At 35.8% G+C, this 15,124-nt stretch overlaps 1 protein-coding gene across 1 annotated transcript; it reads left to right on the forward strand.

Annotated features, from left to right (window-relative positions):
- The first annotated feature begins 2,510 nt into the window (after positions 1-2,510).
- Positions 2,511-4,782, forward strand: LOC113301394 (RING-H2 finger protein ATL13-like). Its single transcript, XM_026550180.1, has one exon. It carries the CDS (start codon positions 3,002-3,004, stop codon positions 4,538-4,540), a length of 1,539 nt encoding a protein of 512 aa, XP_026405965.1. The 5' UTR covers positions 2,511-3,001; the 3' UTR covers positions 4,541-4,782.
- The last annotated feature ends 10,342 nt before the right edge of the window (positions 4,783-15,124 follow it).

The raw sequence follows: 15,124 nt of genomic DNA on the forward strand, positions 1-15,124 counted from the left end.
ATAAATTATTTCTATGAGATAATTAGCATTTGAATAATCTCTAATATGCGTCAATTATTATCAGTACCGCCGATACTACACTATCATATATACATCAGTGTTAGACCGATAAAATACCATGCAAACTACAACATGTTCAGGTCGGTGCCTGCGGGAGGTGGTTAACCCACTCATACGCCATGCCAGGTGTCCTGGCAAACTGACTGAGCCACTATGAAAAAATTGTTAAGCGACCGAGTCCCGACCGCTAGTGGTCTAGTGTTAACCGCAACCGGTGTAGTCTCTACCGTTCGGTGGATTTTGAACCTCAAACGCCTCATTCTCTATCGCTATAAAAGTGCGAAATTCAAACACAAAATTTACACCCAAATTTTTCTCTTTTTTCTTCCAAAATAATTCAGATATAAAAGTTTGAATCCCAACTAGACTTGGCTACCCAACTTGATTTTTCGGGAGTGGTGCTTGAAGCCACCGTTGGGAAGATATGTGACAGTTATAAAGAAATATGTAAATACAAAAGAAGTCTACAAGCTTTGGATATTAACCAAATCAGACATCCAACTAAGAAAAGACAAAGAAAAGTTCAAGGAAAGGAAAATTTGAAGGCAAAGAAGAAGATAAACAAAGGAAACTCCGTTCGTGAGCGCATTGATTGGAAGTTTGGTGAAATGAAGAAGATAAACAACATGAAGAACATTTTCCCTTTTTTTTTAAAGTCTTTATTGTAAGTTATGAATGTTTAGTTTATATCTTATAATCTCGACTTATAAAAGAGACACTAATGTAAATTAAAATTCGAATATTAGATTAACAGATTTAATGAAAGATGCACTAGTTCATATCTTAATACATCTTAAAATTAAACTTAACTTAATTAAGATTTGATAATAACTTTAAATCTTGATTAAATGCATCATACAAATGTTAATCTAAATGCATCATATTTGGACAACACTTTCAAGATATGATAATAACTATCCAATTGAAAATACCCTGTTGAATGTTGCGCAATTCAACACGGCATGTTTGCTCCACATCAAATTCGTTTTGACCATTTATTCGGTTTCGATTTCCTTCAATAAGCGCAGCAACAAACAAGATCACATCCTTGTTGATTACTTGGAAGTGATGACACAAAGAATTTGCATCTCGATTATTGAGGTTTAATGTTTATTCCTGAAATCTCTGAAATATGTTTTGCCATACAATAAGTTTCTGTTGTTGTGCACCATTGACCATAACTTGTCTAACAAGTCATAATTCCTGCAAATGCATTCATCTTCAGCTAAGCTAAATTTGCAAACTCAAACTGACATATTGGATTTGTGAAGTGAAAGAATGAAGATTGAAGAAATGGTGTGAGTTGAAATGAGATTGGATATTGTATTTATAAGGTGATGAACTGATGATCGTTGGATGAGATGCAATGGGCGGCCGAGTGTAAACCACTGGAAGTTGATTCTTGACCGTCCGGTGTAGATTACACCTAACAATCGAGACTCGACCTGACCTGGAAAATGGCAAATTGCCACTTTACCAGGTCTGTTTTGGGTGCAAAAATGATAAACTTAAGGCTTTGCCTCCTCCATAGGAACCGGCCTACTAGGGAATACCAATTTACATGGGACTATACCAAACTTGATATGTGACAAAAATTTATCATCTTTGGATTAGTACATCCTCAAGCAAATTAGCCCCTTCTTAGCAGCCATGCCAAACCATGCGAAAAGTACAGATCTCGTTATCAAATTTGTAAAGAATTATTTTTCCATGGGTTTTGTTATCTTGTGCATCCATGCACAAGATAAGAGTCAATCATTGATATTGGAAATGATAAAAACCAATAAAATAATATGAGAAATGATGTAGTATCTTGTATTGGAGAAGGTAAAGTTTGCACTTGTATAAAAAAAATTTAAAAAAAATCCATGAATATTTACTTTCTCCCATACAAGATACATCATTTCTCATATTATTTTATTAATTTTTATCATTTCCAATGTCAATGATTGGCTCTTATCTTGTGCATCCATGCACAAGATAACAAAACCCTAAAATAGATAATTCATTTAAGGAGGCATAGGGCTGGTCCCGCTATGTGCAAATACAAGTGAAAGAAGAAGAAGAACCTTCTTCTCAAACCCCACAACTTTTTATCTTATCTACTTTGACCATCATCAGATTCATTACTCATCATAATATGCAGTGCTCGCTGTACTGTCTGGATACCAGAGAGATGGAAAATAACTTATAGAAAATACTAACAACTCAAAAAAAATCCAAACAAAAGAATTTTCGAATAGAAGAAGAAGTGCATCCGAGAGAAACAAAAAAAAATGATGAGTTTAAGGTGATTTATCAAACAAAAAACAAAATTTGATCTATTTTATAAAAATCTTTTTAAAAAAGAGAGAATTAAATGAGCATTGGATTTGATGCAAACTTGTTTCTTTAAGGTCAAACAAGAATGGGTTTATTTTTCTGGTTTCAGATTTGAATTTATGTTTCTGATTACTTCTGATTTTTCTTGATTTCTTTTTAGAAATTACATTTTCATGTAAGGTTTTTACTCACAGATGGAAGTTGTTTTTACATTAACTATACAGGTATACAGTACACAATCTAGGCTGATTTTATTACCAACTATAGAGTCTCTCTGTCTAACCCCTCTGGCTGGCATTTCATTAATTTCTCTACCAAAAACAAATCCTTGATTTGATTCAAAATTTTCACCATTTCCTTTAATTATTGTCTGTCTCTTCTTCAACCTTCATTACATTTGACTTAACAGGACTTCTTTTGCAGTAAAATCTCAAAGAGTCTCAATCAAAAAGCCTGCAAACAAAGTGTTACTCTCACATGATATATAAAAGAAAAAAAGAAAAATGCTCTCCTCTTTTTTGTTTGGTTTTGGTTTTTCTTCTTTAGAAACAAATGGCTGGTTTTTTCATTGAATCATCAGATCTAAAGCTTCAACCTTGGTGAGTTTTTTTAAAGCTTTATGATTACAAAAATGAAGTGGGTTTTTTCTCAAAGGCATGTCCTTTCTCCATCTCAACAACCATTTCTTCTTCTTTCTGAATCAACTACTACATCTTCAAGCCCACCTCCGCCAGTTCTTGTTACTAATAATAGTTTTGATGTAGGAAACAAAATTAGTCCTAGTATTTTACTTATAATCATCATTCTTGCAGTTATCTTTTTTATATCTGGTTTACTTCATCTTCTAGTTAGATTTCTTTTCAGACCCACCATTAGAGACCCTGAAGATTCAGACAATGTAACAGCTTTACAAGGACAGCTACAGCAACTGTTTCATCTACATGATGCTGGTGTGGATCAATCTTATATAGATACACTTCCTGTTTTCTTTTATAATGCTATAATGGGTATCAAGAAGTATCCATTTGATTGTGCTGTTTGTTTATGTGAATTCGAAGATGATGATAAACTTAGATTACTACCAAAATGTAGTCATGCTTTTCATCTTGAATGCATTGATACATGGCTTTTGTCTCACTCTACTTGTCCACTATGTAGAGGCAGTTTACTTCCTGATTTCTCTCTGAGCGATAATTGTTCTCCACTTGTTTATGTTCTTGAATCTGGTAGTGAGAGTTCCAGAGAAATATCAACAGATCATAGAGATGCAACTGCTATTACTACTTCTGTTGAAGGAAGAACAAGTTCCAACTTGGGTATTCATAGAGAAAACGAATCAGGGGCTTCTTGTAATAATATTTCCAAGAAATTCAGTGAGATACTCGTGAAAGACGATGTGGTTCCCGTCGTTGGGTCGGTTCGGCTGGATGAAAAAGTTGTTTCTGTTAAGCTTGGGAAGTTTAGGAATGTGGATGTTGTTGTAGGAGGAGGAGGAGAAGGTAGCACGAGTACTACTAATAACAGTAAGATTGATTCTAGGAGGTGTTTCTCGATGGGGTCTTTCGAGTATGTGATGGATGAAACTTCAGCTCTGCAGGTTTCTATTAGACCTCTTGCAAGAAAAGACACCAGTAAGAAGCAAATGAAGCCAGGTTATAGGTCTACCATGTCAGAATGTGATGGTAATTCATGTAGAGAAGGATTTAAAGGATTTGAACCATTGAAGAACACTGAAATTCATGGTGTCAACAATAAAAAGATGTGCAAGGAAAATTCAGTGCAAAGGAGCAAGAACGAAAGCTTTTCGATCTCAAAAATATGGCTTAGAACAAAGAAAGAAAAGCCATCATCGGTCGGCGATTCTTCGAGAAGGGCCTCTTCGTTTAGGTTTGCGTTGGGTCGTCCAAATGTTGCTGATGAGTTAAAGATGAAGCAACATAATAATAATAATAACAACAATACTAGCAGCAGGACTAGTTCAGAGATCGACATGGGAAGATGGGATCACTGTGTCAGTGAATTAGATGATGAAGAAGTAGGAAGCCGGAATAGTTTGGATTCGCAGTCGAATTTGCCATCTTTTGCTAGGAGGACATTGCTTTGGCTTGGCGGTGGTGGAAGACAAAATAAGGTGGTTCACTCATCTCCTAACGTCTGAACATTTGGTGTTTGTGCTTAGAATCAGTTAGTCATTAGATTCCTGTGTTTTGAAAAGGATTCAATACAGTAGTCGAAGAATTTGCAAGCAAAGAGAGGGAGAGATTGACAACTCAATATAGTACAAATTAAGCTTCCATGTTTCAAATTATTTCCGGGGTTTCAATCTCTCTCTCCCTGTTCCTGTAAAATTGCAGTTCTATTCTCTTTTATAATTATCTTGAGATTGTTATTTACACTTCACTCCCAAATGTCTGTTTGATCAGTATTCCCGTGAATTTTTCTGTTTTTTGTTCATGGATGTTCTTAAACTTGGTTCCTAAAAGGGACCCTAGCTAGACAGGGAATTCCTCCACAACATTTTAAGTATATTCTCATTTTCCACGAAAGCGAAAAAAGGGGGTTTTGATTTTGAACGATAATTTTGTTTTGTGTTTTTGTCAAGTCTAAGCATGATGAGGTTTGTTTAAACTTCCAATCGCTGTCATGGACTCATGGGGTCTAAGACTCAAAGAGACTTTGTATCAAAATTTCTCTACTCCATGAAAGAGACATGGATGATAAAAATTAGATCGAGTATTGACAATACAACTTAGAGTCACCTCTACCTTTTACTCATTTCAACTCTTACCATACCATTACAGATACAATTCGCTTCAAATAAGATTTACTCGTATATTTGCCACCTTTGCTAGTTTCTCTTAAAACTTGCATGCAATATTTTCTTATCCATTAACTACACCCTTTCCTCATTGGCGAACTCTTTAAAGTAATTTCTCATATTCCATAAACGCACAAAAATGAATGGGAAAAATGAGGATTTAATGATTAGATTACATCTAATAAAGTGGTTTTTGTTAATGAATTTTGAAGGGATTATTAATACAAAGGGTCTCTCGCTTAAATGACTACAGGCTGTTGTAGTTAATGCTATGGTCCTTTGATCGACTAAATGTATTAAATTTTGAATCACAAGATGCCGATGAGAGGAAGGTAAGAAGCCTTAATGTGACCTAACTCTCACATCTCAGCCTCAACCTCATCTCATGTGCTTTGTCTCGCTATCTCATCTTCCACATAGCATTTATTAATAAAATTCCAAGTCATTAAAATTTCTCGACATATTTGCCTTAAATCACACAAGTAGTTAGCACGTGCGTTGCACATCGACAATGCTATTTTTCTATTTTCCAAATAACTACTCTTTTATTTAAAAATTAATGGTTGTTTATACTTAAGAATCAATCATTTGTTTTGTTTTTTTCTTGTAGATTTTTTCAATTTTTTTCTAAGTTATGTCTAATTTTAAGCTATGTCTAACTTTTAAGGAGAAAACATATAAGATTTGGAGACATATAAAAAAATTGAAAAACAAAAATTTGATATACTTATTTGTGTTCATTGAGTAGCTAATTTAAAGGGCTTTCCAAATATATAAAATTTACAAAAACCCGACATGTAGTTTAAAAGATATGAGATTTTTAAATATATAAGAAGTGCATTTACTTTTATGTCCTTGTAAACATTTTTTCACCACTTCTTTAAAGTCTAACGTCTGATAAGAAAGAGGAAGTCTAACGATCTAACGAACAATAGCAATAATTCTGACGGGATTCTATTTGTGAAATCTAACGGTGGAATTTTAAAGTTTGGAGATCCAAAGGTTATATTTACTTAAATTTTGCAATCACTTGTTGCTATTAAAAGGGGAGAGATTTGTTTTATTAAGCACATACATAGAAAGATTCAATGGAAGTATTTTTAGGACCGTGCTCAAGAAACCCCCTACATTCTTTTGAAAATGGAAAGTGAAAGTAGGAACTAGTAATTTTTATTTTTTAAAATAAAGAAACCAAGTTCAACTCTGAATATACATTTCATAGTTTGGTGCTCTACCCTCCTGTAAGAGTTTCACCAAAAAAGAGCTAGTAAGTGACTCATCCCACTGCAAACGATTATGCTCAACACAGACTTCGTCTAACTTTCTTACCATGAAGTTTTCAAATTCTGGAATCAGACCGAGTTTCTTAAGATTCCTAATACATAATATAAATTTTTTGTTTCTTCCTATGTGCATCATTTGTATGTTCTTCTCTGCTTCTCCTAGCCTGATCTTAATAGCTTGAAAGACTTTCACATTGTCATCTTAAACTTCGATCTACGAGTGGTTTAGTTGATGTGCCAACTGGGTTGTCCTGGAAGTTGCTTCATCCTCGAGATATTCCTCTGTGACTGCTTCAAAGTGTTTGTATCTAGCCTTGGAGATGTTTCCTGCATGATCAGACAACATTAGACTTATTCCTCCCTCCATGCCGTTACTACTGGCCCTTAAAGTTATATTTATCTTAACAACTAATAAGTTACTAGCTAGGGGATTTAAATTATATATAAATTGTACTTCAGAGTTCAAGGTTTCGTCCCTCTTAATCCTCCTGCAGAAGCTTACCATATTGGTAATATTAAAACCTACTCTATGTGGGTTAATTAGGTTTTACTTTCCTAAAAAGTAAATCACACCTGCACTTCCAAATCTCCCAACACGTGATTGCCAGGATGTCTGCCCATTCTATGCCATGTAACCTATCCACTCTGCCTGTATTGAACCAGTCCTGAAGCCAACAGTGAAAGTCAGTCTGATTGTTAGTATAGACCGTGAGTCTAACACCCATATGACTAAGAACTTTAAAGAATGAAATCGCCGGTTTAAAAATATATGGGTTAAGGTTTCATCCTGATTTCCACATAGTGGGCATGTCTTGTTAATGCGAGGTAGAATTCTTGCAAGTATCTCATCCAAATGTACAATGGAATGGACACACTTCCAGATAAATGTCTAAACTCTTGGAATTGTATTCATTCTCCAAACCTTTCTCTAAAATTGTTTCAACTCCATATCTTCATGTTAACCCCTACACATAATTTTCTTGTACAAGGACTTAATTGTGAATTTCCCATTCTTCTCCGGTTTCCATCTTATTTCATCCCTTTTACTCATGTTTATCTTAATCCCTTTAATTTGCTGCCTGACTTGTGGGTCAAGATACATGACCATTTTCTAATCACCCCAAATCCACTCTTCTCCATCCTTTACCATTATTTCCTTCACATAAGTGATCTTCTGGATGTGTTGCAGTGGCTCCACCAGTTATTGTTGCTCACTTGGATACCACATGTCCTCACATATTCTAATGGGTTTTTTGTTCCCCACCATCCATTCAGTATTCTCTCTTATCTTTCCCACTTTCTTCATCAGGTTCTTCCATATCCACGAATCTCTGTCAGAGCACTAGTATTTAGTGTTCAGCAGATTTGTCTCTGGGAAGTACTTTCTTTTGAAAATTGACCCCCACAAGCAATTGAGTTCTTTCAAAAGTAAACTCTCTTAAGTTCAAAAATCGCATTCCTCCTATATTCTTTGGTTTACAAACTCCGGTCCAAGACTTTAGATACACCCCTTTCTTTTCATTTTCATTCTTACCCCAAAAAAATTCTCTCTGCATTTTATCAATGCTGTCATTCACTGCAACTGGCACTATAAAACAATTCATTTGATACATCGACACCGTGGACGATGATGATTGTATCATGACTCCTTTTCCTTCACAAGAAAAATGTTTTCCTTTCCACTCATTCAAATTCCCACCCCCCACCCGCCCTCCCCAATTCTGTCCAAGATAAACTGACACGACTTGATTTTGGATGTGCGTGTTAACAAGGTAGAACCTAAATACTTATCATTTAGAGATATTCTGTTCACACCTAATGTGCTTATGACCTCATTCATAGTGTGCTGGTGAGAGTTTTGTCTAAAAAAAATACTAGACTTCACCATGTTTATGAGCTGGCCAGAAGCCAAGCTAAAATCACTCAACACTTTCAAGATGCTCTCACTCTCAGCCTTACTAGCTTTAATGAAAACCAGCAGGTCTTCCACAAACATAAGGTGCGATATAGTCGGGGAATTTTGTCCCACCTTTATCCCATGGATGAGGTTCAGATCCTTAGATTTTGAGATGGCTCTAGACAACATCTCCATGCATATGATAAAAAGGTAGAGAGATAACAGTTCACCTTGCCTCAGCCCTCTAGATTGGTTAAACTGCTCACAAGGCACTTCATTCAAGAGAAATAAAGCCGAGATAGTACTGATGCATTGGTGTACTAACTTACACCAATGATTGATAAAACCTAATTTATCCAGAATCTTTCTTAAGAAATTCCACTCCACTCTGTCGAACATCTTCGACATATCTATCTTGAGACCCATAAGCAATTCATAAACTCTTTGAGCCCTCATGGTATGTGTCATCTCATGCGCTATGAAAACATTGTCTGAGATCTGTCTCCTTTGAATGAAAGTTGCTTAGTAAGGGGAGATTATGGTAGAAGATTTTTTAGTCTATTGGCTAAGACTTTTGACGTGATTTTGTATACAATAGTGCTTAGGATAATGGGTCTATAGTCGCTGGCTTCTTGAGGGTACTCTATCTTGGGTATAAGAGTGATGAAAGCAGTATTTATCTCTTTTAGTATGAAACCTGAAGTGAAAAAGCTTTCCACCATGTTAAAAATTTCCAGTTGCACTACTTCATCTGGAAGAATCTCGGAGTGAATCCATCTGGTCCTGGCGCTTTGTCAGGCTCCATAGAAAAACTACACTCTTTATTTCCTCCATAATAGGTGCTCGGTCAGCATCTCATTGTCCTTATCAATTATGATTGGTTGAACATCATCCAGAATGTTGCTCTCAGTATCGGGGCTAGATGTAGTATCCATATCTTTGAAATGGCCCGTGATGATTTCAACTACCTTCTCATTTCCCTCTACCCACTTTCCACTATTATCCTTAATTGCCTATATTTTATTTCTCATATACATGTTTATTGCTTTCCTATGAAAGTAAGTTGTATTCCTATCTCATAATTTGACGTCTTGCCCCACATATCTTGTCTTTCTAGAAACTTTACACTATCCTATACCAATGATTCCCCTTTTTCACATTCTCTAATCATATTACTCTTATTCCTAAGTGTTATAGTAGTTTTCGTGCGGTAAATAAGAGTTCGTTGCTCGGACTTGTAAAGATTTAAAAATAAAAATATATACACAATATTTGTCACAGGATCAAGAGACACTAGGACACAGGATTCCACCATTAATCATTCACACAATTCATATATTTATTCGAAACAATTATAGCTCAAATCATAAGGACTCTCATTCTTGCCAAGGTAGATTTTTAGAATATTTATTGTATATCACTAGCATGACGCATCAAAAGCACTACGACCAAGCATACATCATCATACGATATCACAACCAATTAAGAAAAATCATAAATCGATTAATAAAAAGTGCAAGTAGTCAAAAAAAAAGAATTAATATAATTATCATATGCGTAAAGAACGGCTTCCTCCATCATCCCAGTGTTGGGGTTTAGCTAATCATAATAATCATGTTCTCAAAATATACATTTGATGCTCAAAGTATGATTAAAAGAGTCAAAAGTTATAAAACAGTGGTTCTGAGACTCACATAATACGTCCAAAAAGAAACGATACCAGAGAACTGCAGTAAAATAAAGACACTCCGCTGCTGCTGTTGACGCTGCGGAAAATAAGACTGCTCTGTGCAGTCTGTTCTTCAAGGTCCTCTAATGGCAGCAGCAGCAACAGGTGGGAATTGCTGTTAATCCTTCTTCTTCGCTCCACTGCGTCCCAAACCTTCCCCAAACTCTTCATAAACCTTCTCTAAATTCTCTCCACCTCTTATATACTTCACAGCTCAAAGAAATCCCGATAGAATCTCTTTTTTTCTTTCTTCCAAAGTCTCGGAAAATATTTCTCCTTTTCTGTTCTTCACGCGGCTTCTGGGTTTATTAAAACTGCTCAAAGCTATTCGTACGCGTCTGTTAGCTATAAACTTTCCACCAAACTCTTATCAAGACTTGAACAGGACCTAGTACGTAACTATCCAGTGTAAAACTCTCACAAAATCTTTCATAAAAATCCTTGAAACTGGACAGAACAATACGTATCCTGTTTGGACTTTGATCGCTTCCGCCAGCCATTCCATCCCAAGTTGATCGATAAAATCACTTGCATACGGTCTGTTTAGTCTTAACAGGCCTAGCCCAATTAATTTCAGGGATTTAATCTCCCTCAAAACTGCCCAGAAATCCAACAGCAAATTATCAGACGTGAACTTTAGTTTTCCCGCCAAATTCCATTATTTGAACTTTGAATGTGGTGTACCCTTAACCAGACTGGGAGTCCCTTTAGCATATGCCTTGAAATGGGGTTCCCCTAGCGATTTTTCTAGGGTGAAAATATAACTTTTTTCGGGGTTCCTCCGAGGTATTTCTGGGGTGCTTCCGGGGTATTTCTGGGGTGCTTCCGGTACACTTCTGGGGAGCTTCCGGTATGCTATCTACAGAGGTCCAAATGCCATATTTTTAGCCAATTTTGCCGCAAAACCTTATTCTTCTAAAAACACCTACAAATAAATAAAATAACCAAATAAGTATAGAATCGAGCACTAACACTATATACAATTGAGATATATTAGACACATAAATGCGTCTATCACTAAAGTTAATGTTACAACTTACTTGCTTGATTTTATTTTTTACCCTTATGAGATTCTTGTTTTGTCACCAAAAGAATTCTTATTCCACCTATATATGAGCTTTACTGCCATTGGTTTTCTTTTTCCAATTCTCTTTAATCATCTTTTTGCAATACGGTTCCTTGAGCCATGTTCCCATCACCCTAAAAGGCTTGTTTTCCCCTTTGAGAACATGTTTTGAATTAAGCATGATTGGTATGTGATCCGACCCCATCCCCATAAGGTGAGTAACAGTTGCATTTTTTTTGTTCCCCCACTAGTTCCCAATTTTCCAATACCCTGTCAAGTCTAGCTTCAGTTAGAGCCTCGTCTTTTCCGTTGTTGCTCCGTGTGTAGGGATACCCCACAAAACCAAGATCATTCAAGTCTGCCATCTCCAGACAATACTTGATTTTATCTGCCTCAGTCTTGTTAAAACTTCTAGATCCTATCTTGTCTTGTTCTATCAATTTAAGGTTCAGGTCCCCTAGCAGTAACCAATTTTGGTTCATTTTCCCAGCCATTTATACCATTAATACCAGAATTTTTATTTCTTATTCCATTCCAAAGGGCCATACACACATGACGAGGTACTTTCCACTTCTGTTACCATACTTCTGACATGACAGTTGATTAGATTTTTGGAGAACAATCTTACTATGAGATTTTTTCCTATTTTCCATACTAACACAAGCTCTCATGCCGCATCAATTGGGTCAACCATGAAGCAGTTTCTATATCCTAACTTTGTGATTATTGAGTACACAATAGTTCTGATATTTTTTGTCTCACAAAAAAAAATATGTCTAGGTTTTTTTTCTTTGATCATGTCATCGAGATACTGTTGGATAAATAGGTTACCTATACCCTAGATATTCCAGGAAATAACTCAAATATTTTCAGCATGATGCATATAATGGCTATGAAAATATAGAATATAAGTGCCTCTATTAGCTCAGTCCATATACACTTTTCTAGGAGCATAAATTGTTTACTAATTGTGATGTATATGAAGTACATTCTATTTATTTGGGAAAAATTATCGAAACAAGGATGTACTTGGCGTCCAAGACTAGATAGCGTATCCGGGTTTGCCTGCATGGTGTCATGTATATATCCCCCTAGCCGCATCCTTAGGTGCTGGTCCATCATACTGATCTTAGTGCTGGCTGGTGACTCTAGAGAATTATTCTATAGAGTCTAATTTGTGTATGCTTGGTCCATAAGGTTGTTTAAACTTGTTGTTGTTCTTTACTGATTCCCCATTTCCTAATTGAAATATAGACCCATCAGGTAACATATGCACTATTCCATCTTGCTTTTGAGGCATTGGTTTTTTGTGACATTCCGTTATTTCTTTGTCTTCTCTTAATTTTGGCTTCCTCTTTGCTAGAGGAGAAGCCATACTTGCTTCTTTAGCAGCTCTTGCTCTATGCTTAATTGGGACGGATTTTTTTTTGGTTTGATCTGAGTACTTTGTATGGGACTTGAGTGGGTGAAATCAGACTTTCCTGACAGTTTGTTGTATCCAATTTCAGGGTATTAGTGTTTTTGTTAAGTATTTCTGCTGAAATAGGACATTGGATATTCTGAGATCTTGTTGTGTTATAAACGGGATGGTTGTTTTCATCTATAACAATCCTTTTTTTTTGCACTTCATCTAATTCCAGTTTGAATATGCCAGCAATCCCTCTTTAGAACTTTCCACATAGATATTTTTTTCCTTTTGAGTTAGCTGATCGAATTTTGTACAGTGGTAAATAAGGTTGTCGTTCGCTCGGACTTGATGAGATTGGTTTCAGATTTAATAAATGTAAGTACTAGAAATAAAGAAAATATATACAAAATATGTCACGGGATGAAGAATATACCAGGACTCAGGATTTCAATGTTTTTAATATTCAAATGGTTCAAAATTTTATCCTAGGCAAAATAAAAGAAATTTTAACTCTATTTTTTGTCAAAGTAGATCTCATAAAACATTAGTTGTATATTGTAAGCATGAAGCATCAAAATTACCTAGAAATAAGCATGCGTCATCAAACAAAGTCACAAATAATTAATAGAAATATAAATCAATAAAAATCTGTGCAAAAAGTAAATAAAGAATTAAATTAATTACCACAAGGACGAAATCCAGCTTCCTCCGTTGTCCGAGTGTTGGGGTTTAGCTCCACATAGTGAAAACACACTCAAAAAAAAATCATTGCTCAAAAAGTGGTTTTATTGGTGAAAATATAATAGACAGAAATTCGCAACGCTTCTCAGCCGTTACAGAACTCACTGTTACAATTGGGTGACTGTTACAAAGAAAAGATGTATGTTGTATTCTAAACTGTGATCTATTATTCTTCTTCTTCGCCTGAAAGTGTAGGAATGAGTTCTGCAACTTCCTTTTCTCCGACCTCAGCTCTCTGCAGTCTCCCCCAACACTCTCCATCCCTTCTATGAGTCCCGTAACAACTGTATATACTCTTAGGACCCTCAAGATACTCCCGTAAATACAAATAATCCTCTCAATAAATTCTAACAAATACTGGAAATAAGTTCCAATTTTAGCTCCTTCACATGTTGATAGGCACATTTTTGTGTCTTATATAATCTCAATTGTATATATTATTAGTGCTCGATTTTATATTTATTATGGCTTTTTATGTCCCTGTAGGTAGTTTTGGAGAAATAAGCTTTTGCGGCGAAATTGGCTAAAAAAATGGTTTTTGCGCTCGTGGGAGAAAATTACTATACGGACTCTCACTTTGGATAAGGGGTAACCTAATTACTAAGGGGTGACCCATTTCCAGGCATCTTCTAAAGGGAGAACAACACAGGATAGGGGGACACCCACCTTCTTCACGATTTGAATCAAAAAGAATTGGCGGGAAAAGATACCTCACGTCTGCAGATTTTGGACGTGAAGCTTTGGGCAGTTTTAAAGAGATTCAACACCGGAAATTGATTGGGCTGGACTTGATATGACTTAACAAGTTCATTAGAAGCAATTGGACCGATCAACTTGGGCTAGAATAGCCGGGAATTGGAATCAAAGTCAAATAAGGAAACACGGCTTCATGGTTTCAAAATATGTTATTCAAGGAGATTAAAGGCAAGTAAACTCTTTCCAAAGATACATATATATCTAAGGAAGAGTTTGAGATAAGTGGGAAAGCTCAGAAACGCGTAAAACAAATTTGGGAAGCGATTATTGCCGTGACTGCCAAGAAAGGAAAAAGGGAATTTTGATGCGATTTGGGAAAGATTCAATGACTCTTTTGTGTATAAATAGGATGCTTAGGTCCCCTAGAAGAAGTACGGAGAGTTTGGGGTCGAGAGGAGAGCTCAGGAGGCGAGAATCAGAGATTACAGGAGGCCCGTCTCTGCTGCTGCTGCTGCTACACGAAGATCCTGAAGAACACGAAGAACAGACTTCCACAGACAGTCGTTCTTCAACTGTGACAAGGACAGACGCCTGTCAGCCTTAAAACAACAGCAACAGACGTACTTATTTTCTATCGTTCTTCTCTAGACGCTTTCTGTGCGTCTCAGATTTACTGTTTTTATTCTTTTCACTCTTTTAATCAACTTTTGGGCTATAAACATGTATTTTGAGCAAGTGATTAATATGAGGAGCTAAACCCCAACACTGGGATGACGGAGGAAGCCCTATTTCACGCATGTGGTAATTCTAATAATTCTTTTATGACTATTTGCATTGATTTTTAATCGATTTATGATTTTTATTGAATGGGTGTGATTTCGTTTGATGGTGTATGCTTGGTCTATGTATTTTTGGTACATCATGATTTTGATTTACAATCATTACTTTTCAAAAATCTACGTTTTGGCAAAGAATGAGAGTCCATATTTTTAATATTTGATCTATAATTGATTGGAATTATTATTTGAATCACATGAATGGAATTTGGTGGAATCCTGAGTCTCAGTCTCTCTCGACATTGTGACAAACCTCTTGTATATATAT

Source organism: Papaver somniferum, chromosome 8, assembly GCF_003573695.1.
Source record: "Papaver somniferum cultivar HN1 chromosome 8, ASM357369v1, whole genome shotgun sequence".
Taxonomy (NCBI): domain Eukaryota; kingdom Viridiplantae; phylum Streptophyta; class Magnoliopsida; order Ranunculales; family Papaveraceae; genus Papaver; species Papaver somniferum.

Coding starts and splice junctions, on each gene's coding strand:
- LOC113301394 (XM_026550180.1), top strand. CDS start 3,002: ATGATTACAAAAATGAAGTGGGTTTTTTCTCAAAGGCATGTCCTTTCT.